Source organism: Podarcis erhardii (assembly GCF_964252035.2).
Source record: "Podarcis erhardii genome assembly, chromosome: 15".
Taxonomy (NCBI): Eukaryota; Metazoa; Chordata; class Lepidosauria; order Squamata; family Lacertidae; genus Podarcis; species Podarcis erhardii.
The window spans coordinates 36,574,201-36,597,023 of NC_138505.1; the positions used below are offsets into that span (position 1 = coordinate 36,574,201).

The window sequence follows — 22,823 nt, forward strand, 5'->3', positions numbered from 1 at the left end:
TGGTGAGCAAGTCTTGCTTTTATTGCATGCGTAGCTAGCTAGCTAGATGTCTTTTTTATTTTGGCATGACATGCAAAATCAAGATTGCTACAAAGCCACCTTTTCTGGAGCAATCCCAAATAAATGATCAAGTTTAAGTCGGGGAAAGCACTTTTTCGTGTGTGTCACTATTATTATTATTATCATTAGTAGCATTGCTTCCTCACTGATGGAAGGAGTTGGAGAGAGGGGCTGTTTCTCTCTTTTCTTCTCCAAACATTTGTGTTTATTTGTTCTATAAACTTAAGATTTCGTCCTATAAACTTAAGGGTTAGAGTCCTACTCAGAGTGGAGCCATTGAAATTGATGAACATGACTAACTTGGATCTATTGATTTAAATGAGTAAAAGTTAGTTGGATAGAGCCCCTAATAAAGTTACAGTGTCAGAAATTGGCTTTGTACACCACAGTCCTGTGCATGGTTACTCAGAAGTAAATCCTGCTGTTTTCCGGTGAGGCCTTCTCAACAGTAGATAAGCGGATTGCAGCTTATATTTTGCGTTAATCAGACTGATGTTACTGAAGAATACGCATGCTTGCATGGCTGCAAGGTTTCCTATTATATTATCGCTAAAATTCTTACGAATGCCTAATAATGTTGCCATCTTATTTATATTAATCTGTGTTGTAAACCGCTCTTTGATATTCCGGTGGTATATAAATTTAATAAGTAAAATACAAATAATAAAAATATAGTGCTTCAAAGTGTTTAAAAGGCCTTGCATACATGCATGCATGCGCATGCACACACTGAAATGTTGGGAGTGTGGCACAGCTACACACCCACCTTCTCCTCTTAAACATACTCGCACATGCTAAATATTTGACATGCTACACGGCTGGGGACTAATGCTATATACACGGTCGCTTGCTTGCTTGCTTGATTAATGCACAGTCGCATAACAACGTTCACATGTGAACAGGCCATTGCTGATCAGATACCACAGATGCTACAAACACGATGCATTTCAGAAAGAGTCAGCTACTAGTCATCAAGAGATGCAAAATCCACATTATGTCTGTGCATGTGTGAATGGGCCTTTAGGGAATTTGCTGGGCTACTGAAGTTTATTTGTCATGATTGCAGTGGACTTGCCAGAGTGTTTGGGTTGGGTTTTTTAAAAAAAAAAATGCAGTGGAAACGTTGCTAATTTAATTGCATGTATTGTTACACGTTTTTTCCCAGCTTCCTTTTTCCACACAGCCCTTCATTACGACTAGCCTGCACTTTCCCTCATTGATGGGAACTGAAATTCCACAGGGTGGCATATGTGGGTCAGAAAGTTAAGCTGACCTAATACAGTCAGAATGGGTTTATTTTAAACACACTTTTTCATTCTTTCTTTTTGACCCCAAAATGGCTTTATTGTTTTTGGGGCTAATTGTACAGCCCCACATATGAACTGGTGGGATGTTAGTAAGCTATTTTTAACTTATTTTTAACGGTTTTGGCTATTCTTATTTTGTCCTGTGGCTCTCTAGTGTGGGCAGAAAATCATTTGTAACCCCCTCACCCTGGTAAGGGCAGCTGGTACTACTGGCATGATGATGATGATGATGATGATGATGATGATGATTTATTTATACCCCACCCATCTGGCTGGGTTTCCCCAGCCACTCTGGGCGGCTTCCAACAAAAGATTAAAAATACATTAAAACATCAGTCATTAGAAACTCCCCTAAACAGGGCTGCCTTCAGATGTCTTCTAAATGTCAGATACTTGTTTATTTCTTTGATATCTGATGGGAGGGTGTTCCACAGGGCGGGTGCCACTACCGAGAAGGCCCTCTGCTTGGTTCCCTGTAGCTTCGCTTCTTGCAGTTAGGGAGCCGCCAGAAGGCCCTCGGCGTTGGACCTCAGTGTCCAGGCTGAACGATGGGGGTAGAGACCCTCCTTCATGATGTCACTGAGTATATTCCAAAGAAAAGAGAAAAGGATTCATCGGGGTGAAATGGTGTGGGGATATGCCATGATAACCTTCCCCATCTCCCTCTCGCAGCATTGCATTTATTTTCTATTAAAATTGCAAGGGGCTTCAAAGTTCATAAGTGATTTATGGTCTGGGGAAAACTCTGTGCTTCTGTATCCCACCTTGAGGTGCTTAGTGTGGAATACATGGAGCCATTTTGTTTTGCTGTCAAAATTTGTGAGAGGTTAATCTGAAATGGTGATGTGCCCAAGACCACCTGTGAATTTCAGGGCTATGTGAACTCAACTCTCCTTAGTCCTAGTCAAGTATCCTGTCCTCTGTGTCAAGTGTGGGGAGAAGTGTCTCCTTCAGTTATTGAATTACAAGGGGGCATGAGAGAAGGAGGTCAGCTGTCTGAATTTTTTATGCCCCCCAGCTACTGTTTTTAGAAAATGGGTGGTGGTGGTATACAGTGGTGCCTCGCAAGACGAAATTAATTTGTTCCGCGAGTTGCTTCGTCTTGCGATATTTTCGTCTTGCGGAGCGCGGATTCCCTGGGTATTAACGGCTTTAAGAAAAAGGAAGCAAACCCGCAAGACATTTTCGTGTTGCGAAGCAAGCCCATAGGGAAAATCGTCTTGCGAAGCAACTCAAGAAACGAAAAACCCTTTCGTCTTGCGCGTTTTTTGTCTAGCGAGGCATTCGTCTTGCGAGGTACCACTGTAGTTTGTCCCTATCTCTCCCACTCACCCCCTTGGCCTCCCTTGTTTCTGCCCTGGATTGCTGTTCAATGGTTGGTTATTTACAATAGATTGGCAAGGCTTCCTGACACCCCATTGTTAGCAGTAGCAACCATAAAACTTTTTTACTTTCTCAATTAGACTTGGCATTTCTGATCTGTAGTAAATCAAATGCAAATTTGTGGTTGGAAACACAGTTCATAAGAACATAGGAAGCTGCCTTGTGCCAAGTCAGACCATCAGGCAGCGGTTCTGCAAGGTTTTAGAGAAGGGTCACTCAGCCCTGCCTGAAGATACCAGAGTTGAACGTTAGACCCTCTGCATGCAAAGCAGTTGCTCTGCAATTGAATTTACAGCCCTTTCCAATGTATAGCTTTCAAGGTTCTGTGACTCTCCCTCCTGTGGCCAGGATTTTGCACCTGGCTCTACCATGGCCACTATATTGCACCTGACTACTGCAGGGGTGGAAAACCCTTTTGGTTCTTCAGGCCGGATCCCAGCCTTGTGGGCCAAATTTGGCAGGTGGGCCAGGCTTGTTTCCCCTTGCCCAGTGCACAATCGGAAGAGCGCTTTGGGACTCCTGATTGTGTATTGGCAATCACGTCTGTACCTGTCATACCTGATGTCGAGTGTGGGGCTTGCAGGCGTGGTTTGGTGAAAAGCTGTCTCATGGGCTAAATTTAAACCCACGTTGGGCCATATTTGACCCATAAGTTGGAGGTTTCTCCCCCTGCTCTAGGGCACGGCCTTGGAGGTTCCATTAAAAAAAACCAACAAAGCAGATCCAGAAAGCCTGCATTACACCATACTGACTTTTTCAGGCTGGGTGGTAGAACGGTACTTGACATTTCTGAAACAAAGCTTTTAACACCATTTTGCAAAATTGAAACAATTGCCTTACTTTCCTTTGGCAGAAAAAGTGGATAATTCTCATTATAGTGCTGGTGGTGCTTGCTGTACTTGCTTTAATAATTGGCTTGTCGGTCGGGATTAAGTGATGCTTCGATAACCTCAGCATGCAGCCTCGCTCTGCTGTTGTGCAGTAAGTACTAATCAACTAACTTGCCTTGCATGCTCACCTTTGTTCATCAGTGATAAGTGCGGTGATTTAACACACCCGCCAAGCTGGTGGGTTACACTCAACAGCTACGTCAACCCTTAAATGTGTTTGAGAGCAGAAGTCATGTGCATAGTGAGAACTGAGACACCTAGTGGCTAGCTGCTGAATATATTTCCATCCAACGCTTCCAACAGAATTTGGATGAAGTGATACCCGCTGGGACTAGATCTGTTTTGTGTTGGTGTAGAAACACACAAGCTTGGGGGCTTACACAGATTTCATCAACATATAGAGAAAGTGATGAACTGGAGAGAGAATTTGGATCTCTGCTGCAAATTGCCAGCTGGGCCTCTCTTGGTCTGCATGTATTGTATATTTGATAATGTGGATGAAGCTGCTATTTTCCTTTTGTAAGGTTCCTTGCTAGGCGGTAGTTGAGAATTATGTGGCATGTCCTGTCTCAAAACCCATTTCCTCCGCAGGAAGCTGCCTTACACCAGATCAGGCTGCTCAGTACTATGTACTTTAACACTTCCAGGGTCTCGGGTCTTTTCAGGCAGCTGATAACTGAAACTTGTAACTTGAAAAGTCAGAGATTGAACCTAGGATCTAGTGAGTGCAAAACATAATCTATGCCCATTCCCCATGAAGGCTTCCATACAGCCTTTAACATTTTAGCCCTTGGTTCTCACAACAACAAAGCAAAGGCTGAGTTGTATATACTGCTGCATATTTGATCCATGTGAATATGTGCTTTGTCCCTTTTTCTTCTGTTGCCTCACCTCAGCCCCACATCCCAGTTACTTCTGTTGCTCTATTAAGTACCTGAGACTCTGGTGTTACCACACAAAAGAAGAAACCACAAAAAATGATGCACTGTTCCATTCTGTTAAACATGGTTCTGTGTAACTCCAAATGTTTGTTGCTCCTACACCAACATCACAGTGCTCTAGTTTCTGGTTATTTTATTACATATTTGAATTCAGAAAGTCCCTTGACTTTAGTTTTTACTATATGTGATTACCACTGAAATTGCCTGCTGTCAGGTAATTATGCTTAAGTTTGGGGGGTGCATATTGTAAATTCTTGCATCTTTGCATTTATTTAATAATAATAATAATCTGGGGGGGTAAACTAATCACAGTTTTCCTCTCTTTGCAGAAATTGGTGTTCATAATAATTTGTGTAGCCGTAATCCTTCTAATCCTTGGAATTGTCCTAGCAGCAACTTTCTCATAACGAACAGCACATTCCAAGAGTTTGGGATCTTCTGAATCACACATGCAGGGAAACCAACGTGGCCTAGTTCTTGTAAAGATGCCTTTTCTTGCCATAATGAAAGTTTCTTTTGCAGGATTGGCCATTTACTAGCTATTTAAGTAGTCAATAGCACTTAACGTTTTACTCCTGCAAATCGGAACCAAATTGTAACCACAGTTGTTTTTTCTTCTTCCAAACAAGAAAAAGCTGGAAAGCCTATCATATGGACATGTAACCTTAAAAGCTGCTAAATCTTTTCTGCACTAACTAATTTAAAGATGAATTCCAACTTTAGGTACATCAGTGTTACCAGTATAGAATTAGGGAATTAGTTTGGTTTTTTTTGTTTTGTTCTTTTGCCAGAAGCATTCAGCTTTTGAAATTTGGCTTCGTTTTTTCCACTATTAATTCATCTTCTTAGCATAACAATCTTGTTTAAAATTAAAGCAGCCACGTTCTCTAAATAACTGTTTGACTTCAATCCTAAACACATTTACTTTGGAGGTGGGTCACACTGAAGCAACTGGATTTACTCTGAAGTAAATGTGATTGAGATTGAGATGCGAAGTGGCTTTCTCTTGTCTCCAGTTTTAATGTTGAAGAACGGTCTTAAACTATACGTCTTAAGATTTGTGTGTGATATTTTTTTAAAAGCAAGTAATTTTTTATATTCATTTTTATTAGCGTCAAGGCAAACAAGTAGAAGTTGAAGTGCCTCTTTAACAGTGACCTCATCAACTCTTTGTTTTTAAAACTTAAACTCTATTATGAATAACTTTTAATCTGTGCTATAAAACTCTTTCTTTTTAAAGAAGATCCACTCCACTGTGAAGTTTGCTAAGTGCTCTCTCTGTATGTTCTTTCAGAGTTTTGTTATAAAATGCTTAAAGGACGCAAGATTTCTTGAAATGAATGAGAGGTGCAGTCCATGCAAGGGAGCCTTCCATTCACTTCAATGGAGGGAAGGGAAGCTTTGCATGCTTCTTCAGCCACCTCCGCTGAAGTGAATGGGGAAGCCTTCATGGGTGGCACTGCTCCAAACACGCACCAGGGCCCATTGGGAAAAGGATCTTTGGGTCCCAAGTTCTCTTCTCTTGTGCAAGTCCTGTTAATTTTAGCAAGACCTGCACCTGAAGCTGATTTAGTGAGCCATGTTCAAAATGCCTAGTAAGAAAATGGGCTGCAATAAAAAAAAGTGATGATGGAGCAAAGATACAAGTGTCTTGAAGCTTGACTTAATTTTGAAATACTTCCAATCTATGTGCAAAGGAACTCGAATGCGCACAGATCAGATCTGCGTTAACGATACTGTGTGTGATGCAGTCAGCCACTTCTTTGCCAAGGAGCAAAAATCAAGGTATTGCTTCTTTACCATTTCTGTTTGGTCCTTGAAGAGTGGGTGGTTGATCAAGAGAAACTGGCATGTTTATACTTTAAAAATAAGAATAATAATCTTAAATAAAACACTGATTTTGTTGGGGAATTGGCTTCTCAGTTTCCAAAACATGAATGAAGTGTTTGTGACGGCAAAAGCTTCGATCCAAAGAAAGTTGGTTGCACTGAAATCCTACTGAAATGAATGGGACCTAACACACATAACTTCCTCTGGATTTGGGGCCAAAGTGTCCATCTGTTAGCAACTTTTAAGCATTTCTGAAGTAACCCAAACGTTTGAATTTTGTTGGTTATTTTTTGTATCGTGTTTATTACGGTGTAAAATATTTGTAAGTGTATTTTGATTTGCTACTGTTTAAATATAGTAATGTCGATATTTATGCTGAAAGTGAAATAAACTATAACGGGTGCCTTTTTAAAAAACCAAACCAAACCAGAATGTGGCCTAGAATTCTTATTTCTCTGTGTTGTGTGTATAATAGATATGTATATATGTAAACATAAACTGCAGGTATATTTTGTCTTGCAATGAACTTTTTTTTAATGTAACCTCTCATTTATTTTACTTTTTATGTATTTGAAAGACATACTGTTAAACAATTGCGACGCATGCAGTGACCTAAAATGGTGTCTGTAATAGTGGCTATTTCTGATGTGTATAAAATCTTGGCGCACTACAAATGTTCTGTGGAAAGTGTTCACCCTGAAAATATGGAGACTAGTAAATATAACATTCCAAATAAGTTTCTTGATGCTTTAAAAACACCAACATAGGATCTCTTTTTAAATATAAGATTTTTCTAAATATTTGAGTTGGGAGTGTGGAGTGAAGACATTGTGTAGCATTTCCAGGAGAATTATTGACACATAACCTTAATTGTTCGTTCGTTCATTCATTCATTTCTTTAAAATGATTGCTGAACATCTTTTGCTATTTAATGCAAACATCTGTAGGAATAAGTTACTCACTACACGTTGTAGGAATAATTAATTATTTCTGTTAAAGTGTTTTAAAGTTCCATTCCCTATGTAGCCACACCTTTTCTCTTGAAATTCCAAGACGTGCACATCTTGCAGAGATTAATTTTGGGGAGGGCGGGGCGCAGGAAGGCAGAATGATGCCTTCTAATAAATGCATTGAAACAAAATATTTGTTTCTTAACTTTGGAACAAACCATTGGCCACTAGGGGACAGCGAGGTTGGCATTGAAGACGTGCATCATAATGTATCTAGAATCATAGAATCGTAGAGTTGAGAGGGACCCCAAGGGTCATCTAGTCCAGCCCCCTGCAATGCAGAAATCTCAACGAAAGCATCCCTGACAGATGGCCATTCATCCTCTGCTTAGAAACCTCACACTGTTAAGGAACATTCACTAGGCTTTAAAAACAACAACCCATCATCCAGCTCTTACGACATTGGAGAGTTGCCGTTATTGCTCTGACACTACAGTCTTTGCCGTGTTTGTTTCTCCCTTTCATGAGTTCCTTCTTCCATCAGCATAGTTGTAACCTTCAAGAGCTGTTAGCTGAATGGCTTCTATAGTCGGCTATGAATAAAGCTACTGGTTGGTTAAGGAAGCTGAATGTTTTCTGTAGGCTAGTGAGAGTTGGGGCAGAGTCTGTGCAACTCTTGAAGCTCTTGAGAGGTGGACAGGACTAAACAAGTCCTCCTCGGTAGTTGGAACAGCAGCGGTTGCCGTTGCTCCTTTCAACAACACAATTATTACCAATGAATTGTAAGAATTCCAAGAAGTGTGGAAGGGAATGCCTCGCTGGATGTGCACGTGCCCTTCCGATGATATTTTCCATTTCCATTTATTGCATTTAGCAAGTAACGGAGAGAGAAAAGCAGGAAATGTGGCTTTTAACAAAAATGGGAAAACAGAATTAACTTTTGGAATTCCCCCCACCCACCCACAGCCTCTCTGATATGTCCCCGTGCCTCGTATACCTTGCTAAATATAGCCATGGTACAGACACAGGCCAGTGGGTCACTCTCTGCACCTGCGAAGCAACATAAGCCATGTACCACGATCGCCTTCTTGGTTTATGCAACCATTGGTTGCGATCCCTATTTTGGTGAACGATACAAAGCACTGGCGGCTTCACACAGCCGACGCAGGAAAAGGAGAGCAGATTAATCCTAGGAACTGATCAAGGAAGCGGATAGCCCAGGCGTGCAGGCATTTAGTGGACTCATAACTCATCTTTGTCAATTGCTTTAGGGGGGTTGGAAATGGAAACGGTAAGTTGCATGGTTTTGATGTTTGAAAAGAATTGTATATGGCACCCTGCTTTGCTCAGAGCAAACTTCTAATAGGAAGAGGCTGGAATAAACCACAAAGTTACCGATCAAAGCAGGATAGAAAATGGGTATGCATTTTTTACTTGGAGGTGGAAAACAATCAAAGCGTCTGAGCTTTGATTTGGTGTAAAAGAAGACGAAAGAAAAAATGTTTCTGAACTATACCATGCTGCTGACGACTTAAATCGGAGTGCACTGTTTGGGTTAGATAACGAAAGTGATGACTCCAATGTTCTGTCCTGCTAGTACTGCACCTTAAATTCTTCACGGACTTCCCTCCTTAGTAAAATGTAATTAAATGAAATATTTTCAGTTCACCTTTAAGCTACCATGGGCAGTAAATTACCTCAGTCGTTTGCTTTGTTGCCCTTGTTCTGTATTCCCAAACATCAAAATTCAGAGTGTAAGCTCCTTGAGGGCAAGGAACAATCATTTTTGCTTCTGTTTCCTTAATAAAGTATCACATAAGCAGATGGCACTGCATAGATTGTGGTGGCTAACCTGTGGGCCCTCTAGATGTTGCTGGACTACATCTCCCATAATTCCTGGTTGTGCTGGTTGGGGCTCATGGGAGTTGAAGTCCAACAACGTACAGATTAGCAACCCAGAATCTCAGGTCAGTTGCTAGAGCTGAGAAGCTGAGAGATGCAGATGGCCCAAGCTGTGGCATTGCAAACCTGGGAAAAAGAGAAAGCTTGCAAGAGACGATTATATACTGCCTACAAGTCAGAGGAGCTCATATTGGGGAGAGTCCTTATATTTTATTTGCAGAATTTTTAGGCAGCCCCAACAATTCTCTGGGCTGCTTGCAGTTTTCTCTTCAGTGTCCAAAGAGGAATCTGAGTTCTTAAGCAGTCCCTGGGTAGGTAAGCTTAACAACATGTCATTTTCAAAATATTTGCTCAAGGGAGCGGAGCCGGCAGCTGGCTTTTAAGGGGTTGCCCCAGCTCCACTCACCTGAGCAGGTGTTTTGAAAATCGGCTTGGTGGGAATAAGGGATGTCGGAGAATTCCAACAAAAATGAAAATGGAAGTAGAAATTGAAGCAATTTGCATATTCATCTGTAGTCAGGAACAGAAATCAGTTGAGTGAACCCAACTAGTATTTGTTCACATGGTTGCTCTTAAGTCCACAAATGAAACCTAATGATTTTGGTTTACAGCATGTTGGTGTTTCCTTTACATTGAGATGAACGTAAATGGCATAGAATCACACGCAATTTAATTACAATAAATGGCAAACAGTGAAAAGGCTAATGCAACATTTGATAGAAATGAAACTGCAGCAAAAAGGGAACAGTGTGGATTGTGATGGCGGCAGGTCAGCCCAGAAATTGCTGCTCTGAGCAGACTAAGCCCAAATGAAGACCATTTCTAAATGAATTCTCTGGCAGCTTTGGCCAAGATTTGAGAGCAATCCCAAAAACAGTTCTTTGGTGGTGTCCCAAGTGTCTTGAAGCTTGAAGTGTTTTTTGTTGCTTTTAGCTGCAACAATACCCCCCCATAGAACAATACCACGTGGACAGACATATCTCTTATAATCATTATAATTTATTCAGTTTGCATCCTGCCCTTCCTCTGAGTCTATTCTTTAGAAAATAATGTCCCTATTTTTATGAGGAATGTTGGTGGGTATGCATCAGTGATCTCAGTTTTGCCAGGAACAGTGCCTTTCAGCCACATCTAACCACCTTTTAGCACCTTTGGCAAACAACAGTTCACAGGAAGTGTTCTTTCAGGGGAAGCCACATATGTTTAAAGTGGTATGAAATTGTTTTAAAAGGATATGTTGTGGATGGAGCACAAATCAAATCCAATATACTGTCCAGCTGAGGTAGTCCAAATTCCACTGCCAGAAAATGTGGATTGTGTGACCTGTATAAATTTGAAGGACCTTATGCTTGTGAATGTAAACCAAATGCTAAAGTTCTGAAGGCAAATGTTCTTGAGGAAGGTCCTATTTGCGGTTTCCCTGATAGGAAATTATGCTCCACAGCCTAAAACACAGCTCAGAGGAATAAAAGGAACTTTGGTGCCAGAGGACCAAGCCCATAAAAGTGAATTCGGAACTGCGGAGAAAACGAGAAGCTCTGTGAGCCTTAAGAAGAAAAGCAAGGTGTTGTGGACAGTACAGACTGTCTTGTGTTCCACGGGAAATTCAGGATTCTTCCCACTGGAAGTAACACATGACAATGAACCAGGGACTTGCCTGATATCAAGTTGGTTCTGTTGCAGTGCCAGAAAGCTTTCCTAACCTCACCGCAACCCCTCAAAAAGGAGTTTTGGGGTTGCCTCCAATGTGAGTCCTACTCAGAGTAGACCTATTTATATTAATGGACATTACTTGACTTGGGTTCATTAATGCTCTTGGTAAGACTAGCATTGGATGCAACCCTTACTTCTGGCTGCAGTGAAATGGAAGGTTTCTTTCCTACCTCCAAACCCAGGGCTCCAATTGGAAATTAAGCACCACGAAACAACAAGGAAGGGAGGCATGTGGGTGGGAGGGAAGGAGAGGCTTGTGATGCTCACCATTCATTTGGTGGCAAGTGGAGGAGGATAAGCATGCTCCCTGACATTATCAGGGAGCACGGCAAGGGCCAATTTTGCCCAGGACTGGGCTCAGAAACAGGAATGGGGAAGTAATTCAGTGCAGGTTGCATTTAAAGGGACGTCTACCTGATTTGCACTTCCCAAAACAGTATCTGAACCAAAACACATCCACCTTTTAAAATTCAAAGCCACTGCAGAATAGGCCTGTTCCTGTGTTGCCACCCTCGAGACCTCTCCTGGAGGAGGCACATGAAGAAGGGCCTCAGACATAGGCGCCGACTCCATGGGGCCTGAGGGGGCCCGAGCCCCCTCAAAAATTCGTTTGGGGGGGCTCTGCCCCCCCAATAATTAAAAAAAATTATTAGTTATATTATGCTTTGTAAAATCACAAAATTATGTTGGTATTTTTTATTTTCCTTGTTTGACGATAGTTACCTTTTAAAATACATTCAGTAATGAGTTAAAACAAAGCCACTCCCGATCTAGAGAGGGAGTGGGGTTGCGGGCTCTCGACCCATCTATAATCTCGCGGGGCTGGCGTCAGCCCCGCGAGAAGCGGGGATTCCCCCTAGCTCATTAATATTCACCGCCCACGGCGGCAGCCAATCGGCTGCCGCAAAGGGCAGGCCCTCACAGGTTCACTTAAGGTCGGGGCAGCCCGGGGCTCGCCCCTTTCGTTCCCCCAGCAGCAGCGGTTTGGAGGTCTTGGGCCCCCCCAATATTTTTTATGTCAGTATGGGCCCCCGCCCCCCCAATATTTTTTATAAGTCGGCGCCCCTGGCCTCAGATGATGGTTGCAAGGTCTGGGTAAGTTCACATGGGCTGTCAGGTGTGTGTGCAGGAGCCAGGCCCTGTGACCAATAGGACTTTGCAGGACTGGAGCCTTCCTAAGTTTGTTCTGAAGAAACAAGGTGCAGCCACACAGGTGAGGCTGATTGATAACTCACAGCACCTGTTGGCAAGAGCCGGGAAGGGATATAAGGTCAGCATTTCCCTTTGGCTCTTTGCCACAGCAACACATTCCCTGCCTTGCTGTGTTTGACTTTGTGACCCCTTGCTTCTTGATCTTCGGACCCCTGACTTGTGACTCCTTGCTTCTTGATCCCTGGACCCTTGACTTTGTGACTCCTTGCTTCCTGACCCTCAGACCCTTGGCTTCTTGTCTCCTGGCTCTCTGACCTTTGGACTCTTGGCTTTCTGACTCCTGGCTTGTGGATGCCCGTTCCTGCTTCCACCCTGCCATCTTGCCCCTGGTCCTGATGTCCCCTGCCGGGACTTCGCCCGTGAACCAGACCGTGACATGGACAGAGGTGGTCCTTGAGATATTGTGGTCCTCAGCTGTTTAAGGCTTTATAGGTCAAAACCAGCACTTTGAACTGGGTCCAGCAGCCAGTGGAGCTGGGCCAGGATTGGTGTTATAGGCTCAAACTGTCTTGCCCCAACCTGGCCACTGAATTCTGCACCAGCTGAAGTTTCCGAACCATCTTCAGAGGTAGCCCTGCGTACAACACGTTGCAGTACCTGGCTGCCTCCTCCTCTGAGCTCAAGACCATGACAGACATATGCATTCCAGTCCACATCCATTTAAAGACACACAGACAAACCAGATACCAGCATATCGTCCCTTTTCCATCTCCTTGGTAACCACACATCTAGATAATGCACTTTACTAAGCATCCTTGTAAAGTTAAGGGAGGGAAGCATAAGCTGTGTTCTTGGACTACAACTCTCATAAACCCTGACCATTGCCCATGCTGGCTGGGGTAGTGGGGGTTTGTGGTCCAGCAACACACCCCATCCCTGACTCTAAACAATGGTGGATTTCTAATTTGCTGATTTCACCTCGGTAACAAGATCCACCAATTTGGAACTCCAGAATCTGGAGAGAAATTTGGAGAATTTCAGGAGTATTTCTCTACCTGCTGACTAGGTGAAGGTCAAAGTGCAAGCCTTCCTCAGCTTCCTGCTACCGTGCTGACAGTTGTTTCTTGGAGCTATGCAGTGTGAAGCTCTGGCTTGAAAGTTCAGATTTGAATCTAGCTCATGAACCAGGTAATTCAGGTACCACCGTTGAGATGTTCTTCAAGTGGAAGGTTTTCTTTCCCCTCTTTTAAGGTACCCATTATGAGTGCAGGAATACACAAACACACATATAATCAATGAGTAAATCCAAGCATATGGCAACTTGTTCCCTCTTTTGCTCTGCCATTCACTTGACGTGTTAATGCTTAATAGGAACCTCTCCTGTTAAATATTCATTGGCCAAACTATCAGTGGGTAAAGCATCACAGTTTGATTCAATTTTCCCGACACTGTTCATTCACAGCAAAATGAACTGTTTCGAGAGAATGAAAATTGCATTTGCTGAAGGCGTTGCAGTTGAATTACTTATTTTGAGGTCAGCACCACAGCCTGTTCATAAGGGCCAGTTAATATTCCAGTGCCCAAGTGGTGTAGTCATGGACATTTCAAAGGGAAACCTGTTTTGTAGTTTCAAAATTCCAGGCTTTTAGTAGAGACCACCAGGTATGAACGAACCTGGCATATTTATCTTCTGCTTTTTCATGTTTTTGGTGAGCGTTTGTGAAAGGAAGGCATACCGTTTGTTATACACCACTGATTAAAAGTAAGAGGTGAAGGTCAGGAAGGAATCACAGGTTTAATCTAGGTGAAGAAAGATGAAACGGGTGCTGTGAGTCATCAGACTTAACATGAAGTCAGTCATGTCACTAGACATGATATAAATAAGATAAAATAAATTGTAGTGAATTAGCCTGAGACATGTGGCACTGAAGGCAGGGGGGCTTTAACCCTTTGTCCCTATCATGGTTCTGATCCGGAACACGGTCCCAGTGCTGTTTGCCCCAGGAGGAAGCTCTAACTCCCCGGAATTAGATTGTGAAGGGGCAAAGAGTTAAACGCCACCGCCCCCCGGTCCATCACAACAATTCCTATCTGCTTCATCTCACTTTCTCCAGCAGCTGCTGCTTATTAAAACCAAATCACGGATGGGTTAGTGACATGATTGATGCCATGAGCAGTATGATGTAGAAATAAACATAGCTTTGGGGAAAGTGCCTTCCATCTTTCCAGGATGGAAGACAAAGGCAGCTTATTGACTGGAATCCAATGGCACTGCCCTCTGAAATCCCTAGAGCCATTTCTTCGCAACTAGTTTTTGTGGCTGTTTTTGTAAGTCAAAGGGGTAGGTGTGTGAGATATTGATAGTGTGTGTATACACACACACGAGAGAGAGAGAGAGAGAGAGAGAGAGAGAGAGAGAGAGAGAGAGAGATTTCTTAGTCAAAATGAATATCTCACAAGTAAGAGCGTCTGTCATGTTGTATTTTGGACGGAAGCAAGGACAGCTTCCATGTATTGTGAGGACTCCAACTCCCATCAGTCCCAGTCAACCTGGTCAATGATCAGGAAAGATGGGAGTTGTATTTCAACAACTTGTGCGGTTGCCACACTGGTGACCCCTTGTGTAGATAATACTGAGCTATATGAACCTATGGTTAGACTGGGAACAAGATGGATTCCAATGTGCTCGCCCCCTTGCCTGGTGAACACACAGACACACACACACACACACACACACACACACACACACAACTTGAAAGTCTATTCTTCCCCCTTTTAAGAAGTGGTTGCCTGCAAAATGCACAAGCTTAGTCATCTACATTGACTGCCATGGTCCTGATCTGTGGAGTGAAGAAACAGAGAAAACAACTTGAAGATAACCTCCTTTGGTGAGAGAAAGCGGTTCAACTAGAATCCCTCTTTTTGAACCCATGCTTGAAACAAAGGGCAGAAGGCTGTCCCTTGATAGCCCTTCAATAGGTAAAGGTAAAGGGACCCCTCACCATTAGGTCCAGTCATGACTGACTCTGGGCTTGTGGCGCTCATCTCGCTTTATTGGCCAAGGGACCCGGCGTACAGCTTCCGGGTCATGTGGCCACCGTGACTAAGCCACTTCTGGCGAACCAGAGCAGTGCACAGAAATGCCATTTCCCTTCCCACCGAAGTGGTACCTATTTATCTACTTGCACTTTGATGTGCTTTCGAACTGCTAGGTTGGCAGGAGCAGGGGCCGAGCAACGGGAGCTCACCCCATCGCGGTGATTCGAACCACCATCCTTCTGATCGGCAAGTCCTAGGCTCTGTGGTTTAACCTACAGCACCACCCGTGTCCCTAGCCCTTCAATAGAGGACTATAAATTAGGCCACATGCGCCCCCTGCCTCCCCAAAGAACAAAGATGTGTGAATGGGGCAGATATGTGAAAAGAACCACGTGATGTTTGCCACCAACATCAAATCCCATTAGACTCCTGCTCTGATGCTGAAAATTATAATTTTTGACACCTAATACAGAGAAAGGAAGTCTCGGTGGCTCTCATACTTATTTACGACCTGAGACCAGTATAGGCCTTGAAAATCGGGCACATTAAATGCCTTTGCTTGCCCAGCCGATAATTTTAGCTGCGTCAGATTTTCTTCCTGAGATTTTGACTTGGCCTTCTTTGACCCTAGCTTGAGAAATAGTTTTCCCTAGCTCCTTCTCTCTCTCTCTCTTAAAAAAAACGATAGGATGAGCCTGCCGGCTGCGTGGAACAGAACTCAACAGCAGAGGGCGGCTGCTATCTGTGAAGGGGCATCTCCCTGAGGGGTTTCTGGAGAGGTGCTGAGCTGTAGCCTTACAGTATTTTTTTTGACTGGTGGGTGAGGACGGCAGAAGGAGCAACGGCCCCCCTGTTCCATATAAAGCAGGCTTAGCAGCAGATACAAGGGTTTCTGCCCTTGAAATTCTGAGCAAAGCTTAAAGACTTTCAGTCAGAAAAGTGACAATCCTCTCTGGTGCAGCCCATGCCACACATTTTGCTCCCTGAGGTATAGCAGCAAAGGAGACCTCACCAAGCCAAGGTGCACACTAGAATATTCAAGGCTACTCAGGCATTGTTGATTTTTGGCACCTGAAGCAGAGAAGCCCATACATGCCTCTTCCCCCATCCTGGGAGTAAAAACGCAACAAAAGTGTGTTAAAGAGCTTAACAGCTTCATGGCACCCAAAATCAGTCTCCTGAGGTGTTTGACTCAGTTTAGCTCATAACAGCCCTGCTGTTGTGCATTTTTTAATAATATCTTCTTCTGGTAAGGGTAGTCATGTGTCCTACTTAACAGAGGACAGTCCTCTATTTTAAGTGATCCTCTGTTAAAGAGCTTTCCGGTTTGAGTCGGGCTTAAAAATGAGGAGCCCTAAGAAACGAGAGCAGCACGGGCCTTGAAGGTGCCATCAATAGGGAGCACCTGTCACCCAAGTCACCTGCCCACAGACTCCCCCCCCCCATATTTAGAAGTAAAGGTAAAGGGACCCCTGACCATTAGGTCCAGTCATGGCCAACTCTGGGGTTGAGATACTCATCTTGCTTTATTGCCCAAGGGAGCTGGTGTACAGCTTCCGGGTCATGTGGCCAGCATGACTAAGCCACTTCTGGCAAACCAGAGCAGCGCACGGAAATGCCGTTTACTTTCCCGCCGGAGTGGTACCTATTTATCTACTTGCACTTTGACGTGCTTTCGAACTGCTAGGTTGGCAGGAGCTGGAACAGAGCAACGGGAGCTCACCCCGTTGCGGGGATTTGAACCTTCTGATCGGCAAGTCCTAGACTCTGTGGTTTAACTCACAGCACCACCCGTGTCCCATGTTTAGAGGTATTTCATTTCTATTTAAATTACAGTGGTCCCTTGATTCTCAAACACCTTGGTTATCAAATGGCGAAAACCTGGAAGTAAGTGTTCTGGTTTTCAAACGTTTTTTGGAAGCCAAACGTCCAATGCCGCTGTCTGCTATTGTTTCCGGGGCGCCTGCACCAATCAGAAGCTGTGATTTGGTTTTCGAACATTTCGGAAGTCAAATGGACTTCCAGAATAGCGTAAGTTTGGTGCTTTTGTTTTTGCTGTTTATTTTGCATTTTTGTTTTTGAGGCTTTTTTGGTTAATTTGTTTTTGTGAGTGTGTGGTATCCAGTTCAGCTACTGATTGGTTGACTGTGTGAATGTGGAAATAGATAAAAGCCCCCCCCCCATCCAAACAATGACTATTATCAGTGCAGGTAATAAAAAATAATAATTTTAATTTTTATCATCATCGATTATTATTATTATTATTATTATTATTTATTATTATTATTATTATTATTATTTATACCCCACACAGCCAAGCTCAGGGCGGCTAACAAGCAATAAAAAAATAAGTTGAATGAATACAACTTAGAAACAAGATTAAAATACAACATTAAAAGATTGAAACATTAAAATATTAAAATGCAGCCTCATCACAGGAGGAGAATAGGAAATAGGAAAAAGAAAAAAGAAAGGGGGAGGGAATCAAATTGGCTCCAAGCCAAAGGCCAGGCGGAACTACTCTGTCTTACAGGCCCTGGGGAAAGAAATCAGATCCTGCAGGGCCCTGGTCTCATGAGGCAGAGAGTTCCATCAGGCTGGAGGCAGTGTTGAAAAGGCCCTGGCTCTGGTTGAAGCCAATCTAACTTCTTTAGGGCCCGGGACCACTAGGGTGTTGCTATTTATGGACCTTGAGGCTCTCTGTGGGGCATACCGGGAGAGGCGGTCCCGTAGGTACGAGGGTCCTAGGCCATGAAGGGCTTTAAAGGTCAAAAGCAGCACCTTAAATCTGACCCTATACTCCACCGAGAGCCAGTGTAGCTGGAAAAGCACTGGGTGAATATGAATTTTTAATAATTCCAGTAATTTAGCTTTAGTATGTATAATGGGACATGAATCCAATATCTCCATTCAGATAAGGTCTCTCCATAGTTTTTAGTTTGGTAATGAGTTGTAATTCAGCAACTTCTCTTTCAAGTGAATTTCTAAAATTCTTCTGCAATAAGACAGCTACTTTAAGATCTTGTATAGAATGAAATTAGAAGCTAATTTTGGTCATCTATCCCTTTAAGAATCCGTTGCCATTCCCTGTGGAACCAACTGCCATTACAGTCCTCAACAGTTATAAGGCTGAAGTATCTGACGAAGTGTGTATTACACACGAAAGCTCATACCTTGAAAACTTATATTGAGTTGATCTTTAAGGTACCACTGGAATTATTAAAAAAGATTTTTTCGTCTTGTTATTTATTTTGACTATGACAGATCAACATGGCCTTCCACCTGAATCTGGTGTCATTCGTAGTTGACCTCTCCCACGCACACTGTCTTAGGCGACTTATTCCAGTTTTCAACTTCGGCTTTTGATCTCAAAACGTTCTGTTTATCACAGCTGATTCCTCTGTTCGTCTTGATTGGAATCGGAGGGACCGGCCTGTGCACCATGCGCCTTGCTCTTTGCAACCCTGATGTCAGGTAAGTGCCACCCATCAGGGCAGGATCAGCCCTTGGCATGTGCTGACAACTGCCATCCCTGCAAAACCACGTCACGTGCTCCCCGCCTCCCAGTGGCCCTGGGTGTCCTTCACTGATGGATGTGAGGCAGCGCTTTTGAATGGGACCTCAGCTGGACTCCCATCCGTGGCAGCTGCCCACTACTTTACGCAACTCAGAATTAGCCTCAGGGATCCGTGGCCTGAGTGGATGGGAGTGAGCTTGGCTTCTTTTCAGAAGCGACACTGCCACTGAAGAGCGTCTGGGGACCCAGTGGCAGGGACTGGTGGCCTGGCTGGGCCAGGCTGATAAGCACCCTTCCAAGCTCCTTGGGGGGCAGAGCTTTTGCCACTTTTTAAAGTGTTGCATCTTAAAGCACAACCTGAATAAAATATGACCTGCTGTGCTGCAGAGGTAGTATAAGAAGAAGAAGAAGAAGAAGAAGAAGAAGAAGAAGAAGAAGAAGTTATAAAACAAATTATAAAGGTGTTGTGTATTGAGTCAAAGGATTTTATATCTGTATTATTATTGTCTGTAATTGCATTAGGGTAAAGTAACTGCCTTTTGGTTCCAGAGGGTACAGCTACTATTGGTTCATTTAAGCTGCTGTATTTGGATCCTCTGTCTTATTGGTTGCCTCCAAAAGGCAGGACTGTGATTGCCTGATATTGTTCCCTCCAAAATGTATCCCTTCTAGCTAGTTCCCTGTCCCTATAAATGTAGCTCTCCCCTCCTCAGGTTTTTAGTCTTGTTGCTTTTAATAAAGAAGTGTTACTAGAGAACTGTCTCCAGCATATTATGTCAACAGAGCTGAAATCACAAACCCCACGTCACAACAAAAACTACAGTAAAACATTAGCGTCAGCTTCTTTGCTTTAGAGTAAGAATACCAACCATATAAGCATTGCCATTCCTCAGCTGAGTTGTATCCAAGGCAATGCAGTGAGCGGTACAGCTGCCCCCCCCCCCCATTGTGAGGGCTGAGGGTGTGATGGTGATGCCTCCCCAGCTGCTGCCATTGTCTGTGGGTTGACTGTGATGCCACAAAAACATTTGGCAGCTGAGCGGGTATAAATGTGGGCCAAGGCGCAAGCCTTGACAGTTGCCCTCCCCAGAGAGAAATGGGCAGCTCGGTGGCACTCAGCCCTGGTGGTCTGCCCCGTGGCAGCAAGCTGACAAGCGGAAGGAGGCAATCGCTTGGTGCTGGGATGCTGTGGAGCAAGGAGAAGGCAAGTACAAAGTTTACTTGCTGGTGAGATCGCTACCTGAAGGCGATGGATATTCAGCTCTGAAGCTCGTTGATGTCTGGCAATGGACCTGGCGAGGCTGCAGCTGGTGGGTGGTTGTTGGAAGAGTTTGCGTTCAGGCTAGTGGATGCCGTGAGGCTATGCTGGCTGAGAGGGATGTAAAGTGGTTTGGAAGCCTTGTTTGTTAACAGGCAGCCAAACAGAGGAGGAGTCTGGAGGGACGCTGTTAGAAGGGGGCCATCCCACTCACCTGTTTGCCTTTGCCTTACAGGGATGTCCAGAGCCGGTGAGGTTTCCCCCAAGTCCAGCCTTCAAAGTCACGAAGAGCAACGCAGGACGTCCCTATTTACATTGGAGAAATGAACGTGAAATACTGGCAGTGAGCAATGGACAAGGCAATGGCTGTACCTGAGAGAAGGAGCTTTGAAGGAAAACTGCAGGTGGACATCTGCTGCATTGCAAGTGATGGGGCAGTGGGGAGAGAGAAAAAAATGAGGGAGGAAACATTAGGCCACATTAGGCGCACTGTCCATTGGAAGTGCTATGAAGACGCTTTGAACAGGAATGGCTTCCCCTCAGGGATTCTGGGAACTGTAGGTGGTTAAGGGGACAGAGAGTTATTAGGCGGGTTAGGCTTAGGCTTAGGCATAGGCTTAGGCATAGGCATAGGGTTAGGAGTAGGAGTAGGAGTAGGAGTAGGAGTAGGAGTAGGAGTAGGAGTAGGAGTAGGAGTAGAAGTAGGATAGGGGTAGGGGTAGGGGTAGGGGTTAGGGTTAAGAGTAGGGTAGGCGTAGGGGTATGGTAGGGGTAGGGTTGAGTTGGGGTAGGGTTAGGGTTCCCTTCTTGTCAGGGAACTCTGGGAATTGTAGCTCTAGTTAAGAGTTATGGGGTAGTGGTAGTGGTAGGGGTAGGGTTCCCTTCCCGTCAGGGAACTTTGGGAAATGTAGCTCGGGTTAAGGGTTAAGGTGTAGGGTTAGGGTTCCCTTCTTGTCAGGGAACTTTGGGAATTGTAGCTCTAGTTAAAGGTTAAGGGTTAGCGTTAGGGTTAGAGTTAGGGTTAGCATCAGGGGTAGGGGTTGGGGTAGAGTTCCCTTTTTGCCAGGGAACTCTGGGAATTGTAGCTCTTGGAGGGGAAGAGGGGGTCTCCTAACAACTCTCTGCACCCTTTTCAAACTATAGCTCTCAGATTCTTTAGGGGAAGAAGCCATGAGTGTTTAAAGCGGCTTCATAGCGCATGAAATGGAGTGGATGTGGCCCTCGCCTCCCTCACCACACTGCCACTTATTCTTGAGGAATCGAAAAGATTTCCCCATGCAAATCTCTCGGAAACAATGTATTTCATCTGGAAAACTATTTAATAAAGATTACTTTTTATTAAAACCTTTGAATGTGTTTGAACTGTGTTTGAGTACGTCGAGAATAATTTCACTTGGAAGCAATGCCCTTAGATTACAGAATCATGGAAGAGTTAGACGGGACCATGAGGGTCTTCAAGTCCAGCCCCTGAAGGAATCTTTTGCTCTACGTGGGGCTCAAAGGACGGCCCTGAGATTAAGGGTCTCGTGCTCGACTCAATGAGCTATACAGATTGATCTAAATAGCAAACACCAATTATTTATTTTTTACAACTTACAGTGGTTTAAAATAAAGGGTGTAGGAAATGAAATGATTGTTGCCTTTTCATTGTTTAATGATGTTTTGTTAAGACTTTTGATTCAACACACTTATTTCAATAGACAGTTGTACCTTGGTTTTCGAACTTAATCCATTCTAGAAGTCTGTTCTTAAACCAAAGCATTCTTAAACCAAGACGTGCTTTCCCATAGCAGCAGGGGACTCAATTTACAAATGGAACACACTCAACAGGAAGCGAAACATGTTCTGCATGCAAGGCAAAGTTCACAAACCAAAACACCTACTTCTGGGTTTGCAGCATTCTTAATCCAAGTTGTTCATAAACAAAGCTGATCTTAAACCAAGGTACCACTATATAAGTGTCAATAGACTGACCTTTTAAATAGGAAGCTACTCTTTATGTTTCTAAGCAATTTTTTACCTTTCAATTCATTCACCAATTTTATAATGGCTCTTAGTACCATTAAATAATGCCTTACAGTGGTACCTTGGTTTACGAACCTAATCCGTTCTGGAGTCCGGTCTTAAACCAAAGTGGTCTTAAACCAAGGCATGCTTTCCCATAGAAAGTAATGGAAAACGGATTAATCCGTTCCAGACAATGAAAAACAACCCCTAAAACAGCAATTTTACATAAACTTTACTATCTAACGAGACCATTGATCCATAAAATGACATTAATAGACCAGGCTGCAATCTACTACCCAGTATATAAACCCTTACCCTGCCCATGCCATCCTGCGAGGGAATGCCGAGGCAGTCACTTCTTGTCAGCGAAGCTCAGATGCTGACAGGAGGAGAAGAAGCAGGCAGAGGGAGAGAACCCTTAGCAGCGGAAGGCAGAGAGGAGGGGGAGAGCAGCTGTAATTTGAGCTCGTTAAGCAAAGGGGGGGGGGGACCAAGGTGCCAACAAAATTCTGATTTATTTTTTAGCTATGCTAGAAAGACCAAAGCAGGTTGCAAAGAATTTCATTTTATTTTTTAAGTGACAGCAACACTCCTGAATCACCCTCCCTCTCTGCAGCAGCTGGAGAGATAACTCTAACATACAATAAGTCATATAAAACTTGTCAATAAATAATAGGCACAGATAAATCAGCAAACATGCTTTAGTCTAAGGGGTTAGGATGCAGCTTTTTTTAGGGCAATGTCCCCTCCCCTCTCCACAGGTGGTTTAGAAAAGACTGGATTCCTCTAGGTCAGAGATGGGTTATTTCGCTTTCTGGGCCTTGCAGAGCCTGGGAGCTGCTTCCCCTCCGTCGCTTGGCCTCTGCCATGTTGA

The 22,823-nt window shown here is 43.8% G+C and overlaps 2 protein-coding genes and 1 long non-coding RNA gene across 4 annotated transcripts in view; 2 read left to right on the forward strand and 1 right to left on the reverse strand.

The window, feature by feature from the left end:
* STX2 (syntaxin 2) overlaps nucleotides 1-6,837 on the forward strand; it is a 32,616-nt gene extending 25,779 nt beyond the window's left edge. Inside the window, exons 10-11 of one of the 2 annotated variants that reach the window (XM_081842294.1) lie at nucleotides 3,604-3,731; nucleotides 4,911-6,837. In XM_081842294.1, the coding sequence (XP_081698420.1) occupies nucleotides 3,604-3,687 (84 nt within the window). In that variant the 3' untranslated portion in view covers nucleotides 3,688-3,731; nucleotides 4,911-6,837. The remainder of the gene's footprint in view (nucleotides 1-3,603; nucleotides 3,732-4,910) is intronic. The other variant, XM_081842295.1, reaches the window with a different exon arrangement.
* The window catches only part of RAN (RAN, member RAS oncogene family), a 71,432-nt gene extending 51,240 nt beyond the window's left edge, over nucleotides 1-20,192 (reverse strand). Inside the window, exon 1 of the mRNA XM_081842300.1 lies at nucleotides 20,187-20,192. The gene's annotated coding sequence lies outside the window, so the exon portion shown is untranslated. The remainder of the gene's footprint in view (nucleotides 1-20,186) is intronic.
* On the forward strand, nucleotides 19,640-21,093 carry LOC309330572. Its single transcript, XR_014151479.1, has 3 exons — nucleotides 19,640-19,899; nucleotides 20,188-20,534; nucleotides 20,690-21,093. It is a non-coding gene; the product is annotated as an uncharacterized lncRNA (long non-coding RNA).
* The last annotated feature ends 1,730 nt before the right edge of the window (nucleotides 21,094-22,823 follow it).